The 27,470-nt window shown below is 45.1% G+C and overlaps 1 protein-coding gene across 2 annotated transcripts in view; it reads right to left on the bottom strand.

The window, feature by feature from the left end:
• Positions 1 to 27,470, bottom strand: part of OLFM1 (olfactomedin 1) — a 171,295-nt gene that overhangs the window by 14,090 nt on the left and 129,735 nt on the right. For both annotated transcript variants that reach the window (XM_069241583.1, XM_069241582.1), the window contains exon 5: positions 11,451 to 11,557. In XM_069241583.1, the coding sequence (XP_069097684.1) occupies positions 11,451 to 11,557 (107 nt within the window). The remainder of the gene's footprint in view (positions 1 to 11,450; positions 11,558 to 27,470) is intronic.

The raw sequence follows: 27,470 nt of genomic DNA, 5'->3' as shown, positions 1-27,470 counted from the left end.
TTAGCAGAAGGCCTGGGCGGAGTTCGCAGAGTTCTGGAACGTGGAACTCCAAAAAGTGCAGAAAAATCTCTACCATTCTACGTAGAGTTCCACAAGCAGCCGGGTTTGGGTAAGTCATTCTGTTCACGCTTATTTTCAGTGCCAAGAGTTTCACCTGGGCTGTAAAATCAGCATGAACGGCATCACCTCGAGTGCCAGAGGAAGCTAACTTCTTTCTGCCGCTTGAGTAGATTTTCTACTCGACGGGCAGCATCCTCAATGTGAGTCGAAGCTTTCCCATCGTGAGCGGCCGCAGGAATATCACTCGCCCTCAACAACTTAGCGATTTCTCTAGCTCAAGCTTGGCAACTTAATGTTGGTGAGCACGAGAGAGAGAAAAAACTGTGCTCTGTGTCACTTCACAGAGTTTTTCAGAACTCTGCTGGTGGAGCAGAAGTCTTTGTCCACCTCTAGTAAGCAGTATTCTGTGTGAAGAAGGAGCCACAGACACACCTCGCACTTATACTTTATGCGTGATACTGGGAAGTGACTTGTTTGAGCAAAAAAATTTTTTTACTATGTTTAATTTTTCCTACAAACATTGCACTCAAATGATTCTTCTACAAAATGTTGCTCCTGGGAAAGTAATGTAACATAAAATTCTAGGATTTCATACAGTTTCACTCATGTAAAAATAAATTAGCCTGATCAAGCTGGTAATTGAGTGTAGGCAGCTGAAGAAGAAAAACAGAGATTTAGAATAGGAAAGTAGTGTGTTGGCAGGTGGAGCCAGCAAGTGGAAAGGGCATGGTGTTAAAAGGAGAGCTAATGATACCTTATGGACTATATCAGGAGATATGAGGTTTGGAGGTTGCAGTAAGTGGGAAGATGGTGGCAGTGAAGAAAAGGACTGTAGTTTGGAGAGAGAGGAAGTGAAGAGATTTGGTTATGGCAGAAACATGAGGATGTGCACGTGTGCTGTGAGTATATTATACCTGTCTTCCTATTTCCTGAAGGAAACAAACTTCCACAGATCACATTCTAGATAGCTTAACTACTCACACTTTTCATTACAATGCAAGCATGGAACAGTATCAACTATTAATCGGTGGAAACCTTCAAGTCAAGTGAGATGAGGGAGCACACCAGCCTCTTCCTATGAGGAGGCGTAAGATTGATATTATTGTGAAGGCCCAATTGTGTGGTCTCTCTAGTAAGTCTTTTGGTGTCAAACATGATCAGTAGTGAAAAATATTTCTCATGTCACTGACACTGTGCAACTGCACTTATACATAGAATGGATTGAAGCAGAGTGAGTGTTAGCTGCATATTTGGACTTGTCTACTATCGTAGAAGAGAACAAATTCTTCTGCTCATGAAGGGGTTTCAGTTGCAAAGGAGCATCCCCTACAAATGTACACCTTAAGGCAGCTCAGCCAAGTTCTTCTAAGAGACCTCCTAGGAGAGACCGAGGAGGAGCTGAGTAATTGAGGGCAAATGATCTATACGTATATTCCACATAGGAGCGGCAGGTGAGCACTTCACAGACACATAGTGGGTGAGGCAGACTTGGTAGAGGATCTAAAAGGTTTATCTAGTATAGGAACATTTACATTAAAACAAGCAGTGTGCATGGGTGAATGGAGTTATTGTTGAATGTAACTGACTGCCAAAGTGTAATGTATACAAATACATTTACTAGCACCTAGACTCAAAGGTTGGTGCTGGGAAGTCAGTCAGAATGCTCACTTTACTGCATATATCAAACCTTGCATGCCCCCAAAGAAAGAATTTTGCTGCTGGTCAGCTCCCAATGTCTCTCTGGTGAAATCTGTGCCAATATGCAGCCCTGCGAGAGCAGGCATTGACTCTCTCATTAATAACAGCAGGGTCAGACTGCCCCACAGACAGTGGTACTGGAAAACGTTTCAGAGTGGGGGTGCTGCCATCAATGTTATATCACTGAAGTCATAGGGATTGTGAAAAATCCAAGCGTCATACAAAAAGTGTAGCAAATGTGCCACGGCCATTCATCAAGAGAGTGGAGAGTGTAGTATGTAGCCAGTGGTGCATTTTGGAGCAATTGTGTGTTAGCCTACTGTCATTTACAAACAGCACATTTTCAGTTGAAATGGTCACATAATTTGCATAGGCATGCTGTTTTACTGGTAAAACAATATGATGTGCAAACTAACATGTAGAAATCCCGTTTCAGTCATTATTTATCACTGGTGCATCAGCAAGTCTCGATTTGTTTTAATCCTAGTAAAATCTTTGATTCCTTCATACTTCAGAACTACAAGATTTACTTACTTTGTTATTTCCTAATTGCTGATATATTTTGAAATATATGTATAGTTCATTTGCAGGTATGTGTGTTGTTGTGTGTTGCAAAAAAAACTGACAGCCACAGCCTTTCCTTTCACTTCCTGTACCCATGCAAACCTAGGTCAGTTAACAAAATCCTCCCTCCTTGCTGTCAGAAAAATAATAGTAAACTCTAATTTCCAAATAAGAAGCAATTTGTCAGAAGATATAGCCTAACATTTGATCTGTTTTTGCTTTCACGTCAAACGTTACAAAATAAATGGAAAATTGAAAGGCAATTTTATTGCTTGTTCATCTAGTTTTATTTATGGGGGTGCTGAGCACCCCCAATCTCCTACTTCCTGCACCTATGGCCATAGGAAAATCAGGCAGTGTGTGATGACCAATATGAAAGGTCAGTGTGTAGGCCATTTTATTAGCTGTTTGTGGGGCTGTTATATGATGCGGTGGGCAGATTTTTACAGTTTATTTCCCTGATATAAAATCAAAAATAGCCCACAGAAAGCTCAAATCCATGCCGTCTTCCATACCTTGCACAATACTTATACGCCGTGTCTTTACAAACTCAAAACTGCCACAATCTACAAATATGGGATACATTTTTAGCTCCCTAATTCACTAAATGGGAACACTCTCATTTTGGTGCCGGGGCCTACTTTCTGCCCCAGCCCCTCCCTGAATGGCAGGGTGAACAAACAGCTCATTCTTCTCGGCGACCCCTGAGCATCATCTCAAGCAGCCGGGTTCATACATGTTTGTCTCCCCTCCTGTCTTTGCTTCTAGTGAGAGGAAAGCCCAATCAGTGAAAGAAAAAGAAACATGTGAAAACAAACCTTTGCTATTTTTCTTTGGTTGATTGGGCTTACATCTCATCAAAAGCAAGGGGGGAGCCTGGTGACCCACCTGTGAACCCGGCTGCTTGAAGTGCCGGAGGGAAATAGAGCTGGTTTTTCACCCCGTCAATAAAAGGAGAGCCATCTCCAACAGCACCCCTTATTTTGGGTGAGGAGAGAACTGGTAGTGGTAGCAGCCTTACTGCCCTACCTTTAGAGCAATGATGACTGTTACTTTCCCCACCTGCCCCCTTTCAGTATTGTTACCTCATGGCTTGGCTTCTGGGGGGGTGGGGGTAACTGACATCTGTTATTGCACTTGTGGTCAATAAAGCTTAAACAGCAACTTATTTTTATAGAGTACTTCGTACTATAGTTTTACAATTCTATGTGCTGTAAATAAAAATTATTACTATTACTCAATTGATGAACCTTGGAAGGATTAACGTTTGTGTGGCTCCCACAGAGAATCAGATATGTGACCTTCAGCTCACAAGTTTACTGCAAACAATTAACTACTAAGTTATACCTCTGGTTTATATGCAAAAACTGTAACCTATACCAGTGACACCTTTGCCAGTACCATGGGATTCAAACGTGATGTTTTCTGAGCAGCCTGCCTGGCCTCAACTCCATGGGACAAAGCTGGCCTGCGTTTTAAGTATTGCTACACTCACCATCACAACGTGGTTCTGTGACAATAGCTGCTCTGCTTTCTGTTCTGTATACTGCTTCCTTGTTCACAATTTGAGGAATGTGAGTTACATTTTTGACCGGGGTTATAAAAACCTACAAGCAGTCATTAAATGTGCAATATACAAGCGCTGTTGAGCTATACGTCTCTAAGTTACAAAAAGCCACATAGATGTCCGTATACATTTAGGGACACCAGGCTAGGACTTGTCAACTCACTATAAAGCAAAATCCAGTCAGGTACTCAGGATTGTCAATATGTACAATAAATGAATTATTATGCAGATTGTTTGCATATCTGTTGGTCATTCTGCAAACCCGCCTGGATTTTATTTACTAATGGGTTGACAAGATAAATAATTGTCTGACTGTCACATGACCTATACGCCTTGATAGCCCCCTCCTCCTAAAAGACCAATGAATCAGTAAGCGTTTCAACTCTAAACAGCATCAGGGGACAACCACCATGGATGAGGTTATGCTCTAACATTATAAAATATTCTACACCTCTGCACAAAGCATCTTTCCTCTTCCACAATGTCTCCCGCACACATACAGATGTGCATGTGCAGGGCTTCACATACACACGCACACACCCACACAGACACACACTCGGACACACATATACTCACACACTCACACGCATACACATAATCAGTCCCACACAAACGCAAAAACACAGAGATACTCACACATACACACACTGACAGACACACACATACACACACAGGGACACACACAAGACATACATTTGCAGACATACACCTCAGAGGTGATATTCCACCTCGCTCTGTGTCTGAGCCAAAGGCCTTCCGACTATAATTAATTTGATAAATGACCAGGTACTTTTTATATGACCTGGCAGGAGAGCTAATGTGTTTTTAATGGAGTCTATTTAATATAGGCTTGTATCTTCCTCATCTGGCGGCCCATCATTTAAATAGTGAGGTTATAAAACAGCATTTTGAATTGTAATTCTAGTGCAACCAATAAAAAGATGTAGCTTTTCTGTGCTCTGCTGAGCACCCTTAACTTCTCGCAATTTCACGTTTACGAAGTCATTATTTCAATGCTGTGATCGTTCTCGTGGTCTCCCCGCACCAGAACCAATGAAAACTCACTATAAGTGCCTGCAGATGTGAATGATTTGTTTCTACGGAGGCGTACCCCTCCTGGACGAGCAAGAGACCAGATTACCCCTCCCAGACATTCCTGGTTTTACTCACTCCCATGCTACCCTTCTTGTCCGACCAACAAAACAAGAGGAGAAACAGCTGCAGTTTATTCAATGCAAATCATAAACACAAAACATCTCATCTGATGCAGGGTTTAAGATAGGTAGAACATAATGTCAATCCATTCTCCTGTCCTTTCAGTGTCCTCATGTTTATGTTGCTAGTCAGCAGAGTCCCAGCACAGCCTTTCCTCCCAGGGGCCCTTGGTCAGTGCTACTGCGGCTAGGCTTCCCTTGCAGCCAATTGCAGCAGGAGGCCCCTTGGCCTTGCCCGGGCCGCAAGTGCCATGTCCTCCCACTGCTAACCCTTGTTGGCCCCTGTCTGCTCCCTCGTACCCCTGCTGTGAGGCATCCCAAGGACACTACCTGAGCAGCTCTTGTTCTTTTGGGTAATGTGCTCAGTTGATCTTTGTGTGTTGCTCCCAGACAGTGAGACAAAGGGGAACAGGTGTTGACAGGATGGACCATCTCAGACTTGATGAGGGGGAGGAGCTGTCACTTACCACACTTGCACATCACAAAGGCTCTGCCTGGGCATTTTCACAAAGGGTTAGACACTAGTCTTTTGTGATTGGGGCCAGTACAGGGAGGCAGAAAATTATAAACACCTTTGGGGGTGAAAACCTACAGAACTCTGTCCTACTTTAAAGCTGGCACCAGATATACATATTGGAGCCTCAGATCCAACTCTTCAGTGCACCTCTGGGCCTGTGGAATACTCAGAAGGACTGCTGTGCTGCTCTGCTGCAAGAAGGACTGCTACTCCTCTGCCCAGTGGCCCCACGGCCCTGCTGCCTGAGTGGAAAGGACTGGACCTGCTTCTTAAATCCAGGATCACCAGAGTGACTCCAAAGGCTATTGGCTGGACACCTAGTCAGAGCCTCAGTGACAGAAGAATTTCCAAACACCTTGTACCCTGTACCTGGATCTGCCTGCTAGAAGTCCTCTACCCCCAAGTGGTGCCATCCCAGTCCTGGACCTTTGGGGGAGGGTCTGAAGGCGCCCAGCTGTGGTCTCCATCAAAACTGACCTGGAGCGAGGTGAAGCCCAGCAAAGCCTTGCCTCACAGCTGCCAGCCTCATTGGAATCAACGCAGAGTGACGCAAAGCATTACAAAGCCTTGACGTACAGCAACAAGTTCCATTGGAACTAACGCAAAGCAATGCAAAACCTTACCAAGTTTTAATGCACTGCCAACCGGAACTGACCCAAAGCACTTCCTCTGACATAAATGCTCACAAACAAGTTTCTGGGTTGTTGGATAAGTCAGAAGTATGGAGCACGGATTCAGTCCTGTATTCAGGTGATGGATACTGTGAAGTGGTTTTCACTCTGCAGGTACCTAGAAGCACTAAGAATGGTCAGTGTAGTAAATGATAGGTCAAAAATCCCCAAAATCATCAGCTACACTTCAGTTGTAATATTGCAGCTTTTGTCTTGGTATCTTGGCAATGATGTTTGATTGCAGTGGTAGGACAGAGGCGCATTGTTTTTTTCTAATGCGAGGTGCTTTCAAAGCACCACAGCGGTCATCACCAGCATCCCTTTTCTTCTCACATCTTCTGCGTACTCTAGTGAGATCTTTGCATGGCTGTATTTAGACTATCTCGCTATGTTCAAAACATGTCAGTATGGTGTTTAGATTGCAGATATACACCTTTTTATGTATACTATGTATAATTATTAAATCACACTCACAATGTGTGACCTCCACTGCTTAATATACCGGTGTATTTTTACAGTGTGCAAAATGTGTCATAAGGCACTGTAGTGTAATAAAACATCAAATTAAACTGTTGGACGATGAAATCATGGAAATGTAGAGTAACTAGACAACTTTTTAGTATCTGCATTATACCAAGTATATGAGCATTTGTTGTCATGTGCATTTTCTGTAGCACTAGACAACGAAGCATCATAATACTAAACAGTATGCCATCTTCAACCTGCATCTGAAAACACACAAAAGAACTTGCAGGAACCACAAGAGCATGTTAACCAATTAGAAGTCCGAGTGGACAATGCAGAGGGTCAGTTGCAGAGAAACAACCTGCACACCATGGGCCTCCCTGAAACTGGTGATGAGTGAGATGCTGTGACCTGCATAGAAGACTGGCTACAATCCTTCACCCCTTCTGATGCTGTGTCATCCTTTTAAGGTCAAGCATAGCAGTTCGCAACCACTACTTTTCCGACGTGTTGGTATGCATCTGGGCTTTTAGCCACGCCCAACTCACGCCCATCACAATCACTTGTTCATAGGCTTGCCCTTCATAAATCCTTTATTTTCATTGGTAAATGCTTTACATTTGTCCCTCTTTAGGGCGCTTTTGTTACCGCCTTTGACATCGCCCCTGTTACATGGCAAATTGCACTTTTGCCAATACGTTTGACTGCAAGCGAACTTCTTTTTACTTTTGTGTGCTGCTTCACGCTGATGCCGTGGCGCTTTTGTGAAACTGTATTACTTTTCATTTTCAATCATGTGGCAAGAAAAGTCCGGTTAGGAGTTTACAATGCTAGTAGCTCTAACTCGACCAAATGCAAGACACATTGCATTGCAAATGCTTGTTCTCCATTGAAAGCGCACACAGGGTGCCCGCTCATCAACCTCCACCGGGCTCCCACCCAGAGTCTGTGGTCTTCAAGCTCCTGCGCTTATGAGACAGTGATGTAAACCTCCGGGTGGCCCGAATCGCAGGCCCTTTGATGGTGGATAACCACAGGGTGATGATGTTACTGGACTACACGCTGGTGGTGCAGCACCAAAATGGCACTTTCCAACATGTCAAGTGCAAATTGCAGGAGCTCCACCTCCATTATTCTCTGCTTTTTTCCTGCATGCTTAAGGGTGGTCTTTGATGAGTAATCCCTCTTCTTCACCGACCCAGCAGCATCCTGGGACTGGGTGGAACAACATTCCCGTTTCACTACTTCTCCTTTCTTGCCTTTCGACCCCGCTGCACATTGGGAGGCACTGCCAACTTCCTATCCACCAAGATAGAGGCACACGAGTACGCCTGTCCTCCATCCACCCCATCATCTTTGTCCCTGGTTGGAGAGGTGGGTACTCTTGCTGCTGCTCTACTCACCTTGTGCAAGCTTACTGCCCATTCAAGAGGTCCTGCCTGGAGGCATCCCCCTGCTGTCTCCCCAGCCAGTTCTCCCCCTATTTGCACTATTTACTGGGTGCACAGTTGGACGGAGCGTTGTTAGCCCCCTGTCTGTAGTATTCTTTTTCCCCCTTGCCCTACTCTCCAGCTGGCAACCAGAGATGATCCATTACCTCAGTCTCTGGATCAACCACAATGCAGAGCCACTGGCGAGCGGCAATGTGAGCCGAGTGGTGTCCTCACTCTGTGGCCAGATCCCCTCTTGAATGACCCTATCTATTATGGTGATGCTGCCCTGTCTATTTTACTAGTTTGTTAATGTCCTAGAGTGTCTGCTTTGTGACTTTATATGGCAAGGCACCCACCGCTGGGTGGTGCTACTGAAACGGTGCCTTCCAACAGACAGGGGCTGTCTAAGGGCCCCCAACTTTGAGCACTACTACCTTGCTTCCCAACTGCAGTGGGTGGCACAGTAGTTTACTGAGTGAACCCCAGACAATACAGCAATGTGGATGTCCCCCTAATGGACACTGGAGCGCTTAATGCACCTCTTTCTCCCCAGTACATGCTCCCATCCCTTCTATGTATCTTTTGTCAGTGGCGTTCCACTGCTCCCACCTCCTATGCCTTACTAACACCTTGACTCCATACACCCCCTCAATTCCTCAACTAAGCACCCAGGGTGCACACATTTCATGGTGGCAACTTTTGCCCCTTGGCACGAAGTGGACCTCCATACCTTGGGTGACGTCCAACAGACACTGAGATCATCTGATTCTATGATCTGAATGAACAAACCGGTCTCCCCCAGGACAGTTGCTCATATACAACTCCATTTTACATACTCTACATAGAAGCTGGGGGCATTGCAGGCTGAACCAAACACCCATCAGGTACTTCAAAACATACACCTACTGGGTACGAGATGTCATTTCATCATGTGACTTGCCAAAACGCAAAGCGAGCATACCTGCCTATCCCTCTTCATCCTTTGCAGTTGGTGGAGCGAAGATCTGGGTAGGGTGTTTAGTGATGCAGAATGGGCAGCGGCCATGTCCTACCATGCCACTATCTCCCAGAGTGTGTGATTCAAATTAATGCAGTTTTACATCCTACATAGGGTTTATCTCACTCCATTACAGATTAACCATTTCTTCCACTGCACTAATTCCTCCTGCCCATCGCTGGCTGCAAGAGAACAAAGATTCTACCCACATGCTATGGTCCTGCCCTATGCTGACTGATTGCTGGTTGTCAGTCAGCATAGGGCCACTGGGATTACCTTGCTGTGAAAATGGGGTGTATGCACCCTCAATCTGTTTCAACGTCCCAAAAACAACAGGGTAGCTAGCTAAGCGGGTGGTTACGAGACTCAAGAGCCCCTCCTCAACAACTTGCCTGGACCCGATGAGTGGAGGTATGGGGGATGCCTCAGGGCACTGCCTTGCAGGCAAGAGAACTTCAGGGTCTCTGAAAACACCCAATCTCCCACCAGCGGGATACCCTGGTAGAGACTTTTAGATTTAAGGTGACCGTCCCCTGACTTTCCCCTCCTACATAGCGGTTGAACCCCCTCAGCCCGGACCCTGCTTCTCCAGCCGGCATTTCTAACCTGCCCCCTGCCAAGGATGTCTTGCCTACTATATTCTCTGATTGCCTGCTGCTGTAGGACTGGCCCATAACCTCCTCCCCCACTAACCTCCTAGCCCTCCCTCCTCTTGAATTCTCCCACCTTTCCTGTTCTATAGGTGCTTTATTTACACAATTTCCTCTTCTCTCATGTCGACGAATGTCCATCCGAATGCGGTGAGGGACCAGATGCCTTTGTGCGTCTCCTGTATGTGTGCTTGTTGCTCTCTCCTGGTTTATCTTCCCTCTTTGTTGTACTGTGGCTGTACTTCTGCACCTATAACTATCACTCCTCCTTCTTCTTGTTATGGAACTAGCACACCTTGTGCACTGATGTACTACTACTGCTATTGTAATCAGCTCATGCCATGTATTGTCGATTTAATAATAATGTTTGCAAAACTTCACTAAAAACGTGTTTAAAAAAACAACACTGTACAGTGTGGAAGATCTTTACCACCATATTTTAGCATCCCAGTTTTACAAAGTACAATGTGAGGAATGCATCATAAAACACCTCATTCTGTAAAATCCAAAACTGCATCTCGCGGTATGTCTAAGTTACCATTCATTTCGCAATAAATCTTTTTCAAAACAAGCATTCTAGTTCCTGTGTAATACCAGGCAGTGTGCCAAAACTATACGTGCATACAGAATTGTGCCACATCCTTCAACAAGCATCCCAGCATGCAAAACCCATGATCAGACATTGCAGACAGACTTGGGCCCACTCAGGGCAGAGCATCATGTGAGTTATTGCTGTGGGGCTGGACTTTGATCTTATCAGAGCCACAGCAGGGCAACCAGGCTAAACCTTGGAATGTACTAAGTACCCAATTTACAGTTCACCGGACAGAATATTTCATAACAAACTCGCCTGCCAAACCTTCTGGACCGCCAGCCTCCTTTAGAGATAGGTCGACCTTAAGTATTCTGTCAAAAAAGACACCATTGGCTCTGCTGATGGAATACTTCCTGCGGCAGCCCAACAGAATAGGGACCACCCAAGCAAGAACCTTAAATGACCTGCCATATTTTGGGTGGAAAGTATAATATCTTTTTTTTCTAGTCCATCACTGACAGGTAAAAATGGCAGTGAGAGGTAGGAGAAAAAAACAGGACTGCCACACTCTGAATGAAAACTACCCGGCTGTGGCAGTCATTCGTGTTTTGCTTTTTTCCAGGAGCAAACTCCTGCTTTGGGAGTGTTTCTGAAAATGAAAAATACATTTTGTACATTGAAAGGATCCACCATGACATCAGCGTCTTTCAGTGTACAGAGAGATGACCACGGACCGGTGGTCATCTTTAAATTAGCTGGCAGGTGGTTCATTGGGATAACAGAGGTGATGTTTTCTGCCACCCTTACAGACTGTACTCTGTCTGCCAAACCATAAATCAGGCCCTCAATCTATTATTCCATTAAATGTTGTGCAAACACTATAGCAATATGTTTGCCCCGCAAACATACAAGGCCTCTTCATAGCTTATCAGATGCACAATGGTAAACCTTACTATGCAAATACTTTGATACCAGGAGACTGACAAAATACTGCAGCGCAAGTCATTACAGAAGGGACAAAAATAAAAAGTAAACATGAGGGTACAAGGTATTAAAATAAATGAGGTTAATGTACTTACTCTTGTGTCCCCCTCAGGCGCCATAGGGTCTGTCATCCAGGAGCCAAACCGTGATCCAGAGGCTTTGACAGTAACTGGCTCACTTATTCCAGTCAATTTGCCACAAGCTGAAAAATAGGGCAATGTCTATAAATAGGATGTCTACAGTTTTATATTATATATATAGCAAACGTGATCTTGTGGAAATTATGTATTACATACATGTTTACATTTTGATGTACTCTTACATGGTAGATCACTAGAGTTTGTCTGAAGGAACAAGAAGTACAAGTGATGTAAGTGAGGGAGAGAAGATGACATGTGTCCCCTTCCAAAGGGTATCATACCATTAGGGTGCATATTTACAAGCCCCTTGTTCCTCCTTGCACCACATTAGCATAATTTCTTTTACGCTAATGTGGCATTCAGGAGGCATTTTCCTTGTGCACTATTTACAAAGTGGCGCAATACAAGCATTGCACCACTTTGTAACCCCTTGCCCCTTACTATGCCTGCACCAGGCATGATGTATGAAAGGGGGGCGTTCCCCAATAAGGAGGCCCATAAAAATGGCACAGTGAAATCTACAAGATTTTACTGCACCATTTTTAGCGTAATTTTTAATGCCAGCCTTAGGCAGGCATTAAAGTGACAATCCCATTGTATTCAATGGGCCTCCCTTGACCCTGGTGGACTTGCGCCATCATTTTTGGCACTAATCCACCAAAGCACCACAATACCATCAACATTTTTCCCACTAATGGCCTAACGTGTGCTATGGAGTGCCGCATTGTAAATACAGCACACACATGGTGTCATTAGTGGGGGGGCACAATAAAGCACAAGGAAAGTGTTGCATCATCTATGATGTGCCACTTTCTTGTAAATATGCCCTCAGTAATGAATTTAAGATCAAGGGTCAGCTATGTAGTCTAGAATATGGGCACCTTTAAGAGTGGTTTAGTAATCCGAAGGGCCATTAATGGGAATAGCAAGCACTAAATTAGGGAGAAACCTGTGCAAAGCAGGTGAAATGTCTGGGTGAATATCGGTGTAAAAATGCAGGAAAAAGCACGAAGGAATCAATGTGGAAACCCAATTCCCACATCCTAAAACTAGTTAACTAATTGTCAAAGTGAACTCCACTCCCTATATTACCTATGCATGGAGTACATGCTGTTCTGGGTGGGAAGTAACTACTGATACCTCACCCACTGATAATCGGGCCCTCTGTAGGCTGCAGAATCACAGTACTTGTAACACAAGCTTCATCTCTATGGACCAGTCACTCACTCATTGGCAGCAGTATTTGCTGTCGAGGGCACGAGCACAGTGGTGAAGTGGTGCAAGCGGTGTACACAGGTTTACATTTGATGGTGAATTTCAAACCGGATATGCTTGTCATCCGTGCTGTGAATCCTGAGATTCTCATCCATTTGGATGAATGTGCTCTTCTATTTATTGTTGTCACATTGACTCATCAGAGTGTGGTGCAAAGTACAAAGTTCATTGCTTAGGAGCAATCTACGTGACAATCACATCAAAGAGTAAACCTGTCCATAGATGTGCACTCTACAAGTATTGTCATTCATTTACTGATACGTTCATTCGTTTGTTCACTCATTCCTTCGTGTCATCCTGATAGTGTTGCAAAATGTAGCATGTATCTAAAATGAGTCGCGTTAATGTGAATGAATGCTTCGTGTGTCCACTAGTTAGCAGTGCAGGCCACAGTCAACTACTGGAAAAAATGATAATATCATTCATCTTTGAAAACAATATGAAAGATCACTGCTATATTTGAGTAAGCAACAGTTGTGATCAATTACAACTTTAATTCTAAATTATGATGCTCACATTCCTAGTTATGGGATTTTTATGAAATAAAGTTAATTAATAGGCTCATAAACCAAGACACTCGGCATGTGTCTCTCTAATGATTAATCCAATCCTAACACATTATGGTCTCATAGGTATTTTTCTTTAATGACCGGTAATAAATCTTTTAATGTACTTCTGAGTCTAATTGTCAGGCCCACTCAAACTGGCAAGAGATGCAGCTCATGTGGTGATCATATGAAAGACTAAAAGAAAACATGGAAATATGATGTTATCGGAGAACATTTATCACACATTTATTTTTCAAGACTCTCTGCCAATTTTCCATTAGTGTATTTGAAAAGCGAATGATTCATGCAAAGTTCATATTTTCCTATCAATAATACTTTCCAGATAATATTAGCCTGACATTTTCATTAAGAATACAGTGAATCCATAATAGGCCAGATGTGTGAAGAATATTTGCCTTCGTGAAAGACCCGATTTGCAGGATCAGGCCATTTGCGACTTCAGAAAGGCTTTTTTGTATGGATGAAACACATATTGTGATTCGCTCCCAAATCACAGTTTGTGTTTGTGACCAATTACTGTTTTGGAATTTGGAAGGGGCACGTTTAGGATTGGTATGTATTAATGTTTTGCAACCAAAATCAGTCTCAAAACAGTATTTAACCACCACCTCCTCAAAAGAGGTGCAAAGCCATTCACAAATAGGAATGTGTTGCAGTAAACGTTTGTGGTAAAGAGTACATAATTACTTAAAGTGGTGCAATGGTAACATTTTGGGAATTTCATGTAACAAGCGTAACAAAAAATTCGCAAAAATATGGGAATTATGTTGTATGGTGTAATGAAAATGTCACTTACCCAGGGTACATCTGTTCGTGGCATCAGTCGCTGAGATTCACATGGTATGCATGAGCTCGCCATCTGGTGTTGGGTCGGAGTGTTACAAGTTGTTTTTCTTCGAAGAAGTGTTTTCGAGTCACGGGACCGAGTGCCTAATTATTACTAGATGTATTTTCTTTCTGATAGTGCAGCCATTTAGAAACAGTGACACATCAGTGCCGTGTGTGGCAATATGCATTCATGATAAGTTCCAAGATGACTGAAGCCATATGGCTTAAAAGTTTGGTTCTACTCACAGTTTCCAGTTAAGAATCCCAAGAGAAGGACTCCAGACAATTCAAGTGTAAGATTCAGACATTCTCATTGAATACACATCTAGATGTGCAATATTCTTCTAATTATGAACTTCATATTTTTAAGTGGACCTTGGTGTCATGGCTTACTCCACCTCATTAAAATTTAAACAAGAAGATAAAGGGGAAAAAATAAAGCTATTACTACAAATACTTCCTGTTTCTCAGCTGTGAATAAAACTGGAAAAAGTGAACATTAATCCAGCCCTCATCTGTCAGCAGGATAGTGGGGTCGAGCAATGACTTAAAATCTATAATGCAAGTATCAAGCATGATATATCTTGATTTGGCTAAAGCCTCTATTGTGAGTGGTCTCTAAATTTCAAGTGAAGCTGCTAACATCTGGTCCAGTATGTCTAGTTAGCGGGTAAGCAGGTACGGTGTCTGGATGTGTTGTGTCCTTGTAGCTCAAAATGGAAGTCCACCGACTGAGCCTTGGAGTCTCTTCTGGTGTCCTGGGTTCAAGGCAAGCAGGTTCAGTCTTCCCCTCAGGATTTTCAGACAGCAGGACAGTCTTTCTTCTGATCTTCATAGGTTCAAGAGTGATCTGATTGCACATTCTGGGAATACCACTTTTATGGCCATTGTCACCCTGTGGATGGGGAAACACCCCTTTGACTAACTCTAAAACTGGTACTGGTCAATTCCACCCTTTCCCATTGGTTTGGCTCTAGCTTGGATAGTGAAACAAAGGGAAGAGAGGCCCAGGTGTATGGTGCATCTGCCAGTGACAGGATAGGCTTCTTCTGAGGTAAGGAAGGAAATTCAGCCCCCAGGCTACCCTTTGAAGTGCAGTCAGGGCATGGACCTATGTCCATGCTATCCTTGTTATCCTATCAGGAAGACCCACACCACCCCACACCAATATCTTTTTCCACTGTTTGGGAGCAATAAACATTACATCACATCACAGGAGAGCCATTAACAGTCAGGTAACCCTGGAAACAAGGACAGCATCAAAGATCCTACATTTGTAGCACTACATTAAGGTGAAAGTTGGCATTTGTGATCCCACATTAGTGATGTTACAGTAAGGCGAAAGTTGGTAGCTGCCTTATGATACACATCCAATTCGGTATGATTGATTGATACTAAAAGCTACAAATATAGCCCAGATACTAAGGAGAGGGATAGCACCAAAATGGCAATTTGCTTTCAATGGAACTACGTTTATGGGTCAAACTTTTGCTCTGTTTTCAACCATTATTAATAGAGATGTAGGCAACTGGAATCTCATTTCCTATGGTTGGAGACTTGTACTTGTCCCAGCATCAATAGACATTTCAATCAATAATTGTTGGGACCGAGACTCGGAAAACCCTAATTCAATATGAACCCTGTGGAATAAAGGCAATTTAGTTAACATGTGTCTTGATTTCTATGGGTGGTTGCCAGGATATTGATTCTATTCACGCAATCATCCCAGCTTCTCCAAGATTTATTATTTGTTTCTGAATTCCCAATGTTTGCTATGTTAGTGCTGAAAATACATTTGGCTTTTTTGTAGCAGTCACCCTGTATACACTTTTTCATGTAATCCTGTTCAATTAATTTACTGATTTACCAACATTTGTTTTTCTGACAACCTAACGACTGAGCCCAAACGTGGAAAAAATGGCATAGTACGATTTAATGCGAACCATTAAGAAAGCGCCAGCCATCAGTCTTCATCAGAAAGCAAAATGACAGTCCTACAGCTATGAATTAAAGCAGCCATCAGGTGAATGAGGTCACTTTAGAAGTGCTTAATTTGAGCCTGTGTTTTCTGATGCAGGGCACCAGCACTTATTTTTGAGGCCCACACTTATTTTTCTGCCTCAAGCATTTACTGCAAGCAAAAGACACATACAGGAAAGACGGAAAAAGAGAAAAACGAAAAATCATCATAAAGCAAGAAAGCAGAAATCTGCAGGAGTGGCCTAAAGAGGCAGGGAGTGCCTGTAAATGTATTAAAGTGGCCCAAGATGGCTTCAGAATTACGCTGCCTCAGTATTCTGTGTTCGCACACTTAATTGCAGCAGCCAAGTTTTATCAGAGGAGCGCTCTAGGCACCAGCACGTTTTTATTTAGAAATTAAGCACTGCACACTACATCACAAAACCCCAGGTAACATTATCAAACATAGAAGCGTTCTAGAATGCCTACTGTTTGTGATTGTGAGAGATGCAGGGCTGGGCAAACGGAACCGTATTTTCCTCCCCAGGGGATGGTCCCTTTAAGTTTAAAGATGTAAGCTGTGCTCTTTAATGAGATGCGAAATTTCCATCTGTGCTTATTGGACTGCATCCTTTTTGGAATTCAAGGCTGAGGAGGAGCATTAATGGGGATTATTACATCTCTTCTGGTGGTAGGCACTTAACCCCTTCACCCATGCATCACCATCGTTAAAGGCTTTCTTTCCTTTCCCTGTGGACCCCCTAACCCCACCTCCCTTTTCCCATGAATAAAAGGGCTGTGAAATTGACAAGCAATTAATGGGTAAACTACAAGGCGCAGGGACGTGAAGAGCATGCATCAAATAAGTAAGATCAAAAAGGCTTTCCCTTTGCAGTGCTATTCAGTCGACCATTTATAGCTTCCCTGTGTTCATCTTAATTAAAGTGAGACAAGCCAGAGCAGCTCTGGTTCAATCACCTGCAACTGGCAGCTTTTACATCTTTTCTGTTCAAACATTGTAAGCGCAACATCAGAGTAAATAGGCTCAGTGCAGTGAAAAGCTGGGTTGCTGGTTACTAAGGGCCTGATTTAGAGTTTGGTGGAGGGGGTTGCTCTGTCATAAGCATGACAGATATCCTGTCCGCCGTATTACGATCCCATTAATGCCTATGGAGATTTTAATACGGCAGACAGTATATTTGTCACGTTTGTTTCAGAGTAACCCGTCCATCGAACTCTGAATAAGGCCCATAGTTGCGTTACTGCTTAGTTTGGTTAAGACTGAATGTGCAACTTGTCTTTTTTGCAAACACATATATTGTTTAGTGTGTTGTTAACGAACTACAGAAGCACTAGGAATGTGTGTTTTGTTAAATGCATCTCTTAGAGAAGCACATCCCCTGCTTACCTTCATTAAATGGGGTATTACTCCACCATTACTACTCAGATTTACTCCAGCCCTTACCATGAGTAATTTTCCAACAGTTTTTAGGCTGAGCAGCTACTTGTCTGTCCGCCGTATTAAGATCCTATTAATGCCTATGGAGATTTCAATACAGCAGATGGGATATGCGTCACGCTTGTGACAGAGTAACCCATCCACCAAACTCTAAATCACACCCATAGTTGCGTTACTGCTTAGTTTGGTTAAGACTGAATGTACAACTTGTCTATTTGCAAACACATATATTGTTTAGTGTGTTGTTTGTGAGCTACAGAAGCACTAGGAAAGTGTGTTTTGTTAACTGTATCTCTTGGAGAAGCACATTGCCCTGCTTACCTTCAATAAATGGGGTATTACTCTACCATTGCTACTCAGATTTACTACAGAACTTATCATGAGTCATTTTCCAACAGTTATTAGGCTGAGCAGCTACTTGCAAATGATTTAAGAAAAATACCCACAAACTAGCGATCGCCTTACGAGGAAACTGAATGAAGATTTTCAGTGTTAGAAAATCTAGTTTAAAAGGGCAAAATTTCCCCATTTTTGAATCTTTGAGCCAGTAATTTGAGTTTCCTTTGTGAACCCATTGTATATGTGCAGCTAAGTCCCACTTAGGTGTACAGCAATAATTTTGAGAGTCAAGACTATGAGAATTCAGACCATGAATCATGGTGTAAGAGCTACACACTAAGAGGGGCATTATAAGCTCCCTGGATTAAGGTGCTGCAATACCGGATTTCCGAACCACTGATTGTGGCTTGCATCTCTGTACCTAATCCTAAGCAGTATACGTTATGGTCCATGGAGAAGGAATATCACACTGACCAGGGAATACCAGGTCTTAATGCCTTCTGGTGGAAACATATTTAACATGCCAAAATCTGCACTTATTTGCCACCTCCTTCAAGAAATTGTAAATATCTTTAGGAACTATTTTATGGTTCTTGAAGCCGGGTGGTTAGTGGACAGCATAAGGGCAGAGGTGGTAATGGTAGAGCTGGAGGCACCATTTGTTGCTCCCACTATGCTGAAATAAGTGGGTGAATGGGGGCCACGCCACATGAAGCAGCTGACTGCAACATCCATTCCTCTGCACAAGATGTGGGTTTGCTCTCTCCGGCCTAGAATTATTGGGCATGAAGTTTGTGGACCCAATAATTCAGCCTACAGAGACACAAGAATACTAAGAATGGTCCTTGCACTCTGCTCAGGCCCTCATTACGAGTGGTCCAGAGCTCTGTCCTATAGATGGATACCACGCTGAAACATTTGTAATGAGGTTTTAAGCAGAGTCTATTGCTCTGCCTTGCACGCTGCTCAGGCCCCCATTACGAGTGGTCCAGAGCAGTATGCCATCGTTAAATACCACTCCAGATCACTCGTATTGGGGTCTTCAGTAGAACCTATTGCCTTGCCTTGCACTCTCCTCAGGCCCTCATTACGAGTGGTCCAGAGTGCTATCCCATAGATGGATACTGCTCTGGACCACTCGTATAGGGGTCTTCAGTAGAACCTATTGCCTTGCCTTGCACTCTCCTCAGGCCCTCATTACGAGTGATCCACAGCGGTCTCCAATAGGTGAATACCACTCTGGACCACTCGTAATGTGGGCTTGAGTAGAGTCTATTGAGTTGCCTTCCACTCTGCTCAGGCCCTCATTAAGAGTGATCCACAGCGGTATCCAATAGGTGAATACCACTCTGGACCACTCGTAATGAGGGCTTGAGTAGAGTCTATCGCGTTGCCTTGCACTCTGCTCAGGCCCTCATTACGAGTGATCCACAGCGGTATCCCATAGGTGAATACCACTCTGGACCACTCGTAATGAGAGGATTCACGACTATCACTATTTCGTGCTTCCGTCTGCTCTATTTTTTATTTATTATTATCTTTAAACGTCAGGTATTGTCCATATTTTCTTTTATTACAGCCGCTTTCTAAGCATTTCTCCTAACTGTATTCTTTTCTCTTTCAAAGAGTCACTTTATGCAATCATTTTACTTATTACTTTACCTTAAAAAAGACTATGGTAAAATAAACACTCTCTTCTACTTAGAGATTATGCCAAATGAGGTGAAGTGACCTAATGGGTAAAGATCTAATTGCTGATGGCACGAAGTTTCAGTCCTTGCCTTATGCACTATTCTTGTCAGCAGAAGGTCCACACATCTGTTCTAAAGGTTTATTCAAAAAGACCCAAACATCAGCTTCCTCCTTTCTGTGGTGGTGCAACGCTGCTAAATGGTGGCATATCTATCCATGGCCTGCTCTAGTTATCTTCGGAAACAAACTCCACAATGTCAATCAGTCAATCAATCACTGCATTTGTAAAGCCCGCTACATACCCACGAGGGTCTCAAGGCGCTGGGGAAGGGGGGTGCTACTGGTCGAAGAGCCAGGTCTTGAGAAGTCTTCTGAAGGCCAGCAGGTCCTGGGTCTGTCGTAGGATGGTGGGGAGAGTGTTCCAGGTCTTGGCGGCGAGGTAGGAGAAGGATCTGCCGCCGGTGGTGGTTTTTCAGATGCAGGGGACTGTGGCGAGGGCGAGGTTGGCTGAGCGGAGGCTTCGGGTGGGGGTGTGGAAGCTGAGTCGGTTGTTGAGGTAGGTGGGTCCGGTGTTGTGCAGTGCTTTGTGTGCGTGGATCAGGAGCTTGAAGGAGATCCTTTTGTTGACGGGGAGCCAGTGCAGGCCTCTCAGGTGGATGTAATGTTGCTGCGGCGGGGACATCGAGGATGAGTCGGGCCGAGGCGTTCTGGATGCCTTGGAGTCGTCTCAGGAGCTTGTTTGTAGTTCCTGAGTAGAGGGCGTTCCCGTAGTCGAGTCTGTTGGTGATGAGGGCCTGGGTAACAGTTTTTCTCGTTTCGAGGGGATCCATTTGAAGATCCTGCAGAGCATACAGAGGGTGTTGAAGCAGGACGCGGAGACGGCGTTGACTTGCCTGGTCATGGAGAGAATGGAGTCGAGGATGACCCCCAGTTTGCGTGCGTGGTCCGTGGGTTCCGGGGCTGTGTCTAGTGACGTGGGCCACCAAGAGTCGTCCCAGGCTGATGGGGTGGGTCCGAGAATGAGGACCTCCGTCTTGTCTGAGTTCAGCTTCAGTCTGCTGTCCTTCATCCAGTCGGCTACGGCCTTCATTCCTCGGTGGAGGTTAGCTTTGGCGGTGTGGGGATCTTCGGTGAGGGATATGATCAGCTGGGTGTCGTCGGCGTAGGAGATGATGTTGAGGTTGTGTTGTCGTGCGACGTGGGCGAGGGGGGCCATGTAGATATTGAACAGTGTCGGGCTGAGGGAGGATCCCTGTGGGACGCTGCAGATGATCTCGGTGGTTTTGGAGCGGAAGGGTGGGAGGCGGACGCTCTTGGTTCTGCCGGAGAGGAAGGATGTGGTCCAGGCCAGGGCCTTCTCTTGGATACCGGCGTCATGGAGGTGTCCTGATAGGGTGCGGTGGCAGACCGTGTCAAAGGCTGCTGATAGGTCCAGGAGGATGAGGGCGGCTGTTTCTCCTTTGTCCATCAGGGTCCGGATGTCGTCAGTTGCGGCGATGAGGGCGGTCTCGGTGCTGTGGTTACTGCAAAAACCGGATTGGGAAGGGTCCAGGATGTTGTTGACTTCGAGGTAGCGGGTCAGCTGTTTGTTGACAATCTTCTCTGTCACTTTTGCCGGGAAAGGGAGCAGGGAGATGGGCCGGAAGTTCTTGAGGTCCTTGGGGTCCGCCTTGGGCTTCTTCAGAAGGGCGTTGATCTGGGCGTGCTTCCAGCTTTCTGGGAATGTTGCTGTCTCGAAGGAACAGTTGATTGTTTTCCGGAGGTGGGGCGCGATGGCTGCGCTGGCTTTGTTGAAGACGTGGTGAGGGCAGAGGTCCGATGGGGATCCGGAGTGGATGGAGTTCATGGTTTTGATGGTGTCTTCGTCGCTGACGCTGGACCAGACGGTCAGGCGACTGGTGCGAGTGGTAGTCGCAGGGGTGGTGGACTCGGTGGTGGGTGCGGGGGGTCGGGGTTGAAGCTGTCGTGGATGTCGGTGATCTTGCGGTGGAAGAAGGTGGCCAGGGAGTCGCACAGGTCTTGAGATGGCGGGATGTCGTTAGTGATGGAGCTGGGGTTGGAGAGTTCTTTCACGATGCTGAAGAGCTCTTTGGTGTTGTGTGCGTTGTTGTCTAGGCGGTCCTTGAAGGCGGTCTTCTTGGCGGTCCTGATGAGTTGGTGATGTCTGCGGGTGGCGCTCTTGAGGGTTGTGTGGTTGTCTGGTGTTCGGTTGTGGAGCCATTTCTTCTCCAGCTTCCGACAGGTGTGCTTGGAGATCCGGAGGTCCTCAGTGAACCAGGCGGCTTTCTTGTTGGTGTGGTTGGTTGTAGAGGTCTTGAGAGGGGCAAGGGTGTTGGCGCAGTCGTTGATCCACTGTGTGAGGTTGGTCGCGGCGGTGTCTGGGTCGGTGGGGTCAGTGGGTGGTCTCAGGGCAAGGGCGGTAGTCAGTTGGTCCACGGTGACCTTGCCCCAGCAGCGGCGTGGTAGCTGTTGGGTGCGGTGGTGTGTGGTGGGTTTTCTGAAGGTGAAGTGGACGCATCTGTGGTCGGTCCAGTGTGGTTTGGTGGTGTGGTTGAAGGAGACGTGGGGGCTAGCGGAAAAGATGGGGTCGAGCATGTGTCCAGCGGCGTGAGTGGGTGTCGTTACGAGCTGTTTGAGTCCTAGGTTGGCGAGGTTATCGATCAGGGCGGTGGAGTTGGCGTCGTTGTTGTTCTCAAGGTGGAAGTTCAGGTCCCCGAGGAGGATATAGTCCGTGGAAGCGAGGGCGTGGGTGCTGATGAGGTCGGCGATGGTGTCACTGAACTGTGGGCGGGGTCCGGGAGGTCTGTAGGTGAGAGTTCCTCTGAGGGTGGTGTTGGGGTCGGTGTGGATTTGGAAGTGCATGTGCTCGGCGGCGGTGAGGGTGTCGTCGGTGTTCATTGAGATTTTGATGGAGTCTTTGTGGATGATGGCGATTCCTCCTCCCACTCTGTTGGTGCGGTCTCTGTGGGAGATCTTGTAGCCCTGTGGGATGGCTATGGCGATGTCTGGTGCTGAGGTGGCGTTCAGCCAGGTCTCCGTCAGGAAGGCAACGTCGGGGGCGGTGGAGTCTAGGAGGTCCCAAAGTTCGATGGCGTGCTTGCGAGCGGAGCAGGTGTTGAGGAGGATGCAGCGGAGGTGGTTGGGTTCTCTGGCTGGTGTGTGGAGGGTTGGATGCTGGTGAATCTGCAGTTCCGGCAGGTGAAAGGTCCCTGGGTGCGTTTCCGGGTGGCCCGGTAGCAGGGGTGGTCTCGTCTGGTGTTGAGTACGTGGAGGGTGCTTGCGTCGAAGTACAGTCTGGCGTTGCGGGGGTGCGGGTTCCAGAGGTTCTGGTGCTGGGTGCTGTCCAGGCGCTGACGGACGCAGACGGGCTTGCCTTAGGCGCGCTTTCAGCGCGCCAGAGGCGCGTCCGCTGTGCACGGCCACTGCGCGTCCGCTTAGCGGCCTCCATATGAGGGCAGAGGGAGGGAGGAGCAGCTGGGAGGTGGGAGCGGGGCGGCCAATGGGAGTGAAGGGGGCGGGGCAGCAGGGGCTCAGCGGCGAGGGAAAAGCCCGGGGAAAAAACCCGGGGGAAAAACGGCAGGAAAAGACGGCGGGAGAGGGACAACAGAGCATAGGGGTACAGAAAGCAAAACACAGGGGCACAGAATGAAAAAACTAAGTGGCACAGAAGCCAAGCGCAGGGGTACAGAAAAAAGGGAGCGAGTAGTCAGGCGGCAAAAGCGGCAACGGAGGTTCAACCCACAGGGGGCTGCGTGGCAGATGGGGGGAGCGACCTGCCTGGTGACAGGGTCAAAGGTCGCCATCATATTGTTCTCCACTCATGAGAAATTGATTTTTTACTTAAGAGCATCCTTTTTTCTTCCATCCCCTTCTTCCCAAACACGATTTATTCCCCTTTAGCAATAGCCTTCAAGCTTTTTAATGCTGCCCCTCATGTAAACATTGCACACACATTTTCACGATTATTTTATAAAATTGTCAGCTCTAAACAGATTTCACAATTTAAACATTGCATTTATGTTCAGTTAGCCCTTTCAAAATTGCACTCCAATATAGTCTTTCCACGTAGTATGTGCACCCTGGTCCCCCTAAAAAAGTAGTAGTGTGTTAAATTTTACTAGAAATACAGGTGGGGTGAGGGTGGTGAGGCTCTGAGGATTATTTGCAGCGTCCAAGCCCATGTACTCTGACCCAGAAAGAGTGACTATATAGGGTGCTGATGGTCTATTACAGCATGGCCACTGCCCCGCTGCTTTCTTTAATTAAAACACAAAACATTTTTCAGCAGTGTCTTTGCCTCTTTTAATAAATGAATCTCTTGGCTAAAGCTGGGCATTCTTCTCCCCCCCCCCCCCCCCCCCAAGATCAAATTATGCCCCCGAAGTGGGGCTTGGCCCTCAGTTTGAAGGCCTCTGCTCTATAGGTTCAAGTCTCCTTCCCTCCTGCCACTAGAGTGGTGTGAGACAAGATCAGCCTGGCGAGGGAATCGCCTGAGCTTCAGTGGTACATTTTCGATCGATGAGACAAAAAACAATGGTCAACGTGAAACAGAGGCAGAAAACAAATACACGAGGTTTTCAGAACAATCAAGAACATGTACACACGTTACCTAAATAATTGATTAGACTGATGCATACTAATGCCGAAATAAAATACACTCTACGGAAATTAAACAAACCTTCACCAAAAACAATAAAAGGGTCTATATGATAGCCTAGGCTACTTAGAATGTGTTTATTTTTCATAGAAATACATAATTATATGTTATCATTATTGAAAAATATACAATTGATCGGCATGATTTATTTTTTTGTTTCTTTCTGACGGTTAACAAGAGGTGTTTGGAGAAACAACACCAACAAGCTCAGTTGTCAGCAGATGGACATGCTATAAAACCCCAGCAAAGTGCAAAAAACCTCTGACATACACCATGTTTGATCTGAAGACAAGGACAGCGAGAATGATTGTGAGTAAAGCCATTTTTAAATTAGTAATCCATGGAAAACTTTACCGTTTTGAGACCTAGGATGGGGAACCTCGTTGCACTGATGGAGACTAAATTTGCTGGCTGGACAGTCCTGCTGATAAACATTTTGAGCGGTGCACGGACCTTACTGTTTTTGCTTGCATAAGTCATTGAAAGTGCCTATGCGATTAAATCTGAATTTTTGCACCTCTGCATTGGGCATAGAGATTGGCAATGGGCAACTTCTGGTGTGGCTATCCTGTTGAGCATGTCTTATAGTGCCAGCATTTATGGTACTACAATACAGCTTCTGTGCACAAGTCTGTGAACAGGAAGTGGGGTCAAGCAGTGCTGCATGCTGGCTCCCTGAAGTTTAATTTATGGGTGACAGACCTACTGTTTTATGTTACTCCCTATAGTGTTTATTACGCTCGTCCAATTTGCTCTCATCAGGATGTAACCACAATTATGTATTTCACACCCGCCCCTTGGTTTTCAGTGGACATTGGTGACAGTGCAGACATATTCTAGTAGATTGAGATGTGAGTTATGTAAAATTGTTATTATGTGTTTGGGAAGGTGCAGAGCTTTCCCTTCACGTAGTTTATGGAGTATGTTGCTTTTTCTTTGACACAGTATAGGTGATCTTTCTCAAGTGTTGGTCTTGCAAACATGTTCAAGGTGAATGCTGGCCTTGCATACCTTTCCTCATGAATGACACACACTCTTGAGGGAAAGGTATATAAATTATGTTTGAGTGCAAAATGTTTAAACTAGGGAGTATGCAATATTAAACATCACAAAACTCCAAACTCTTACGCAGAAGCCCAAGTCACAAAGAAACTTTCAACTCACATATTTGTCATAGTAGCGAGAAGTGTATGGAAATAGCAAGAAAAATGCTTTTCGATTTCACACACTCCTTTAAATTTGCAATGTATTTGACAGCAAAGAAACTCAATAGACAGAGACTGATGAACCACAATCATGCGTCCAAAAATATTTCCATCTATTGTCCACATGTGGTTCCAGCGCAACACACTTCTACTTGCACAGAAAGAAGTGCATTCTCATTGTTACGCTGGGCGTATTTTTTTACCTTTTAAAAAAATTCAAATGCTTCACAAGTGGCTAGGCTGGTGAGGACCTTAAAAAAATGTACATTTGTGAACCTCTAAGCAATTTTACACAGACCTACCATGAGCTCAGTAGCATCCTCTTTTCTAACTGATTGGCATTTTTGAGAGTAAAAAAAAATCCTAAATCTGCAAAATGTACCAGCGAATCACTTTTCAAAGATAATACTATGCACCTTCAATTGCAAACACAATAGGTTACATGACATGACTTTCTGACAAAACAGTACGTGCAGCACACCTTCATGGTCAACTCACAAATGTTCTTCACTATCAGAAAGCAAACCAACTGATTTTACTAATGATTGATAAAAACTGTTCGTGTTATCTAGCATTGTAAACCAGAGTATATTCAATTCTTTGATCACCATCTGAACCCCAAGAGAGAGGTCAAATCCTCTATGATCTTTAAGCAACTTTTACAAACCAATCGATCACGGACCATGCTCTTCTCTCTTAAGAGAAGACCATTGACAATATTCTGCTTGTGCTGCAGATCACTGGCCCTCAATGACATTACAACACATTACATTACCTAGCATCGCAGGCCACAAACTACAGATTGTGTACAGCGGATTTAGTAAACATTACTCTCCCAGCTTTAGAAATTCTGCAGAAATGATGTTTCTGAACATTGCTCTGCAATCCTGTGCATTGGCTCTAAGATCCCAAACACCACTGAAGCATTTTTGAGTACACCAGGAGGTAGTATTCCAGGAGTACTCTTTCAAATACTCTCTCATACATTCTTTCCTGAGATGACCCAGGAACATCCAACTGCATGTTCGTAAAAGTGAAGCAGACACACACCTCTCTGTTTACACTAAGTGTATATGAACATTGTCTAAAAATTCCCATTTTATTCCAATGTTACTTGTTTTGCTGCCAATTCACAAAGGTGTGTAAGAGTACATGAAAGAGAACTGCAGGAGTCCTACTCTACATACGCTAAAATGCCTTTATGAAGAAACCCCATATGTAACACTTTTCATGCTAAGCATTTTCCATGTGTACTTTACCAAGCAGGCCACCTGCCCCTGATGAAGGATGCTCTGTCCCTTTGTTCTCAGCTCACCCTTCTCTATAAATAGCCTGGGTTCAGCCTAAGAATTCGCCGCACCGCGTCACAAAGGGTTAAACTGTAGGACAGGATGGGAGAGGGAAGACACATGATCTTCTCAGGAGAGATGCTATATTAAGCCTGACCTCTGGTACAGGGATCCGTTTCAAGAGAGACACTGCTCTTCCCGCAGCTGGATGGTGATTAATAGTTACAACCTGAACTCCCCCGTACTCTGAAGTAGAGGTCTGGAGAAGGTGACCAGGGGAACAGATGGAATCTGCCTCGAGCCACTTCTCCTTCCACTCTTACAAGGTAATGACCTCGGGAGGCACTTGGGAGGTTATGTTAATTATAAGAAGGAGGATTGTGGATACATTTCATGAACACACTTCAGTAAGCTGAGCTTGAGGGCCACCAAGACCAATTTCAAAACACTGGCGAACCACACACGCACGAATGGTCCTAATTTACCAAATGTTGGCTGATTCGCAACCCCCTCTAGTCCAGGCCTTTGTAAACAGCAGCACTGTGAAGTACACAAGCAAAGACACGGTATTCAAGAACACCTCAGGTTAGGCTGGTTTCCCTGAATCCTGCATGTGTTAGCTCTGCGCATTGTATAACCCATGCATGCACAGAAGAAAGAAATTATGGAAATGACGGCTAATTTAGAGTTTGACGGATGGGTA

This window comes from Pleurodeles waltl, chromosome 6, assembly GCF_031143425.1.
Source record: "Pleurodeles waltl isolate 20211129_DDA chromosome 6, aPleWal1.hap1.20221129, whole genome shotgun sequence".
NCBI lineage: Eukaryota > Metazoa > Chordata > Amphibia > Caudata > Salamandridae > Pleurodeles > Pleurodeles waltl.
Note: the sequence above shows the minus strand (reverse complement) of the source record. Positions and strands in the feature narration are given on the sequence as shown.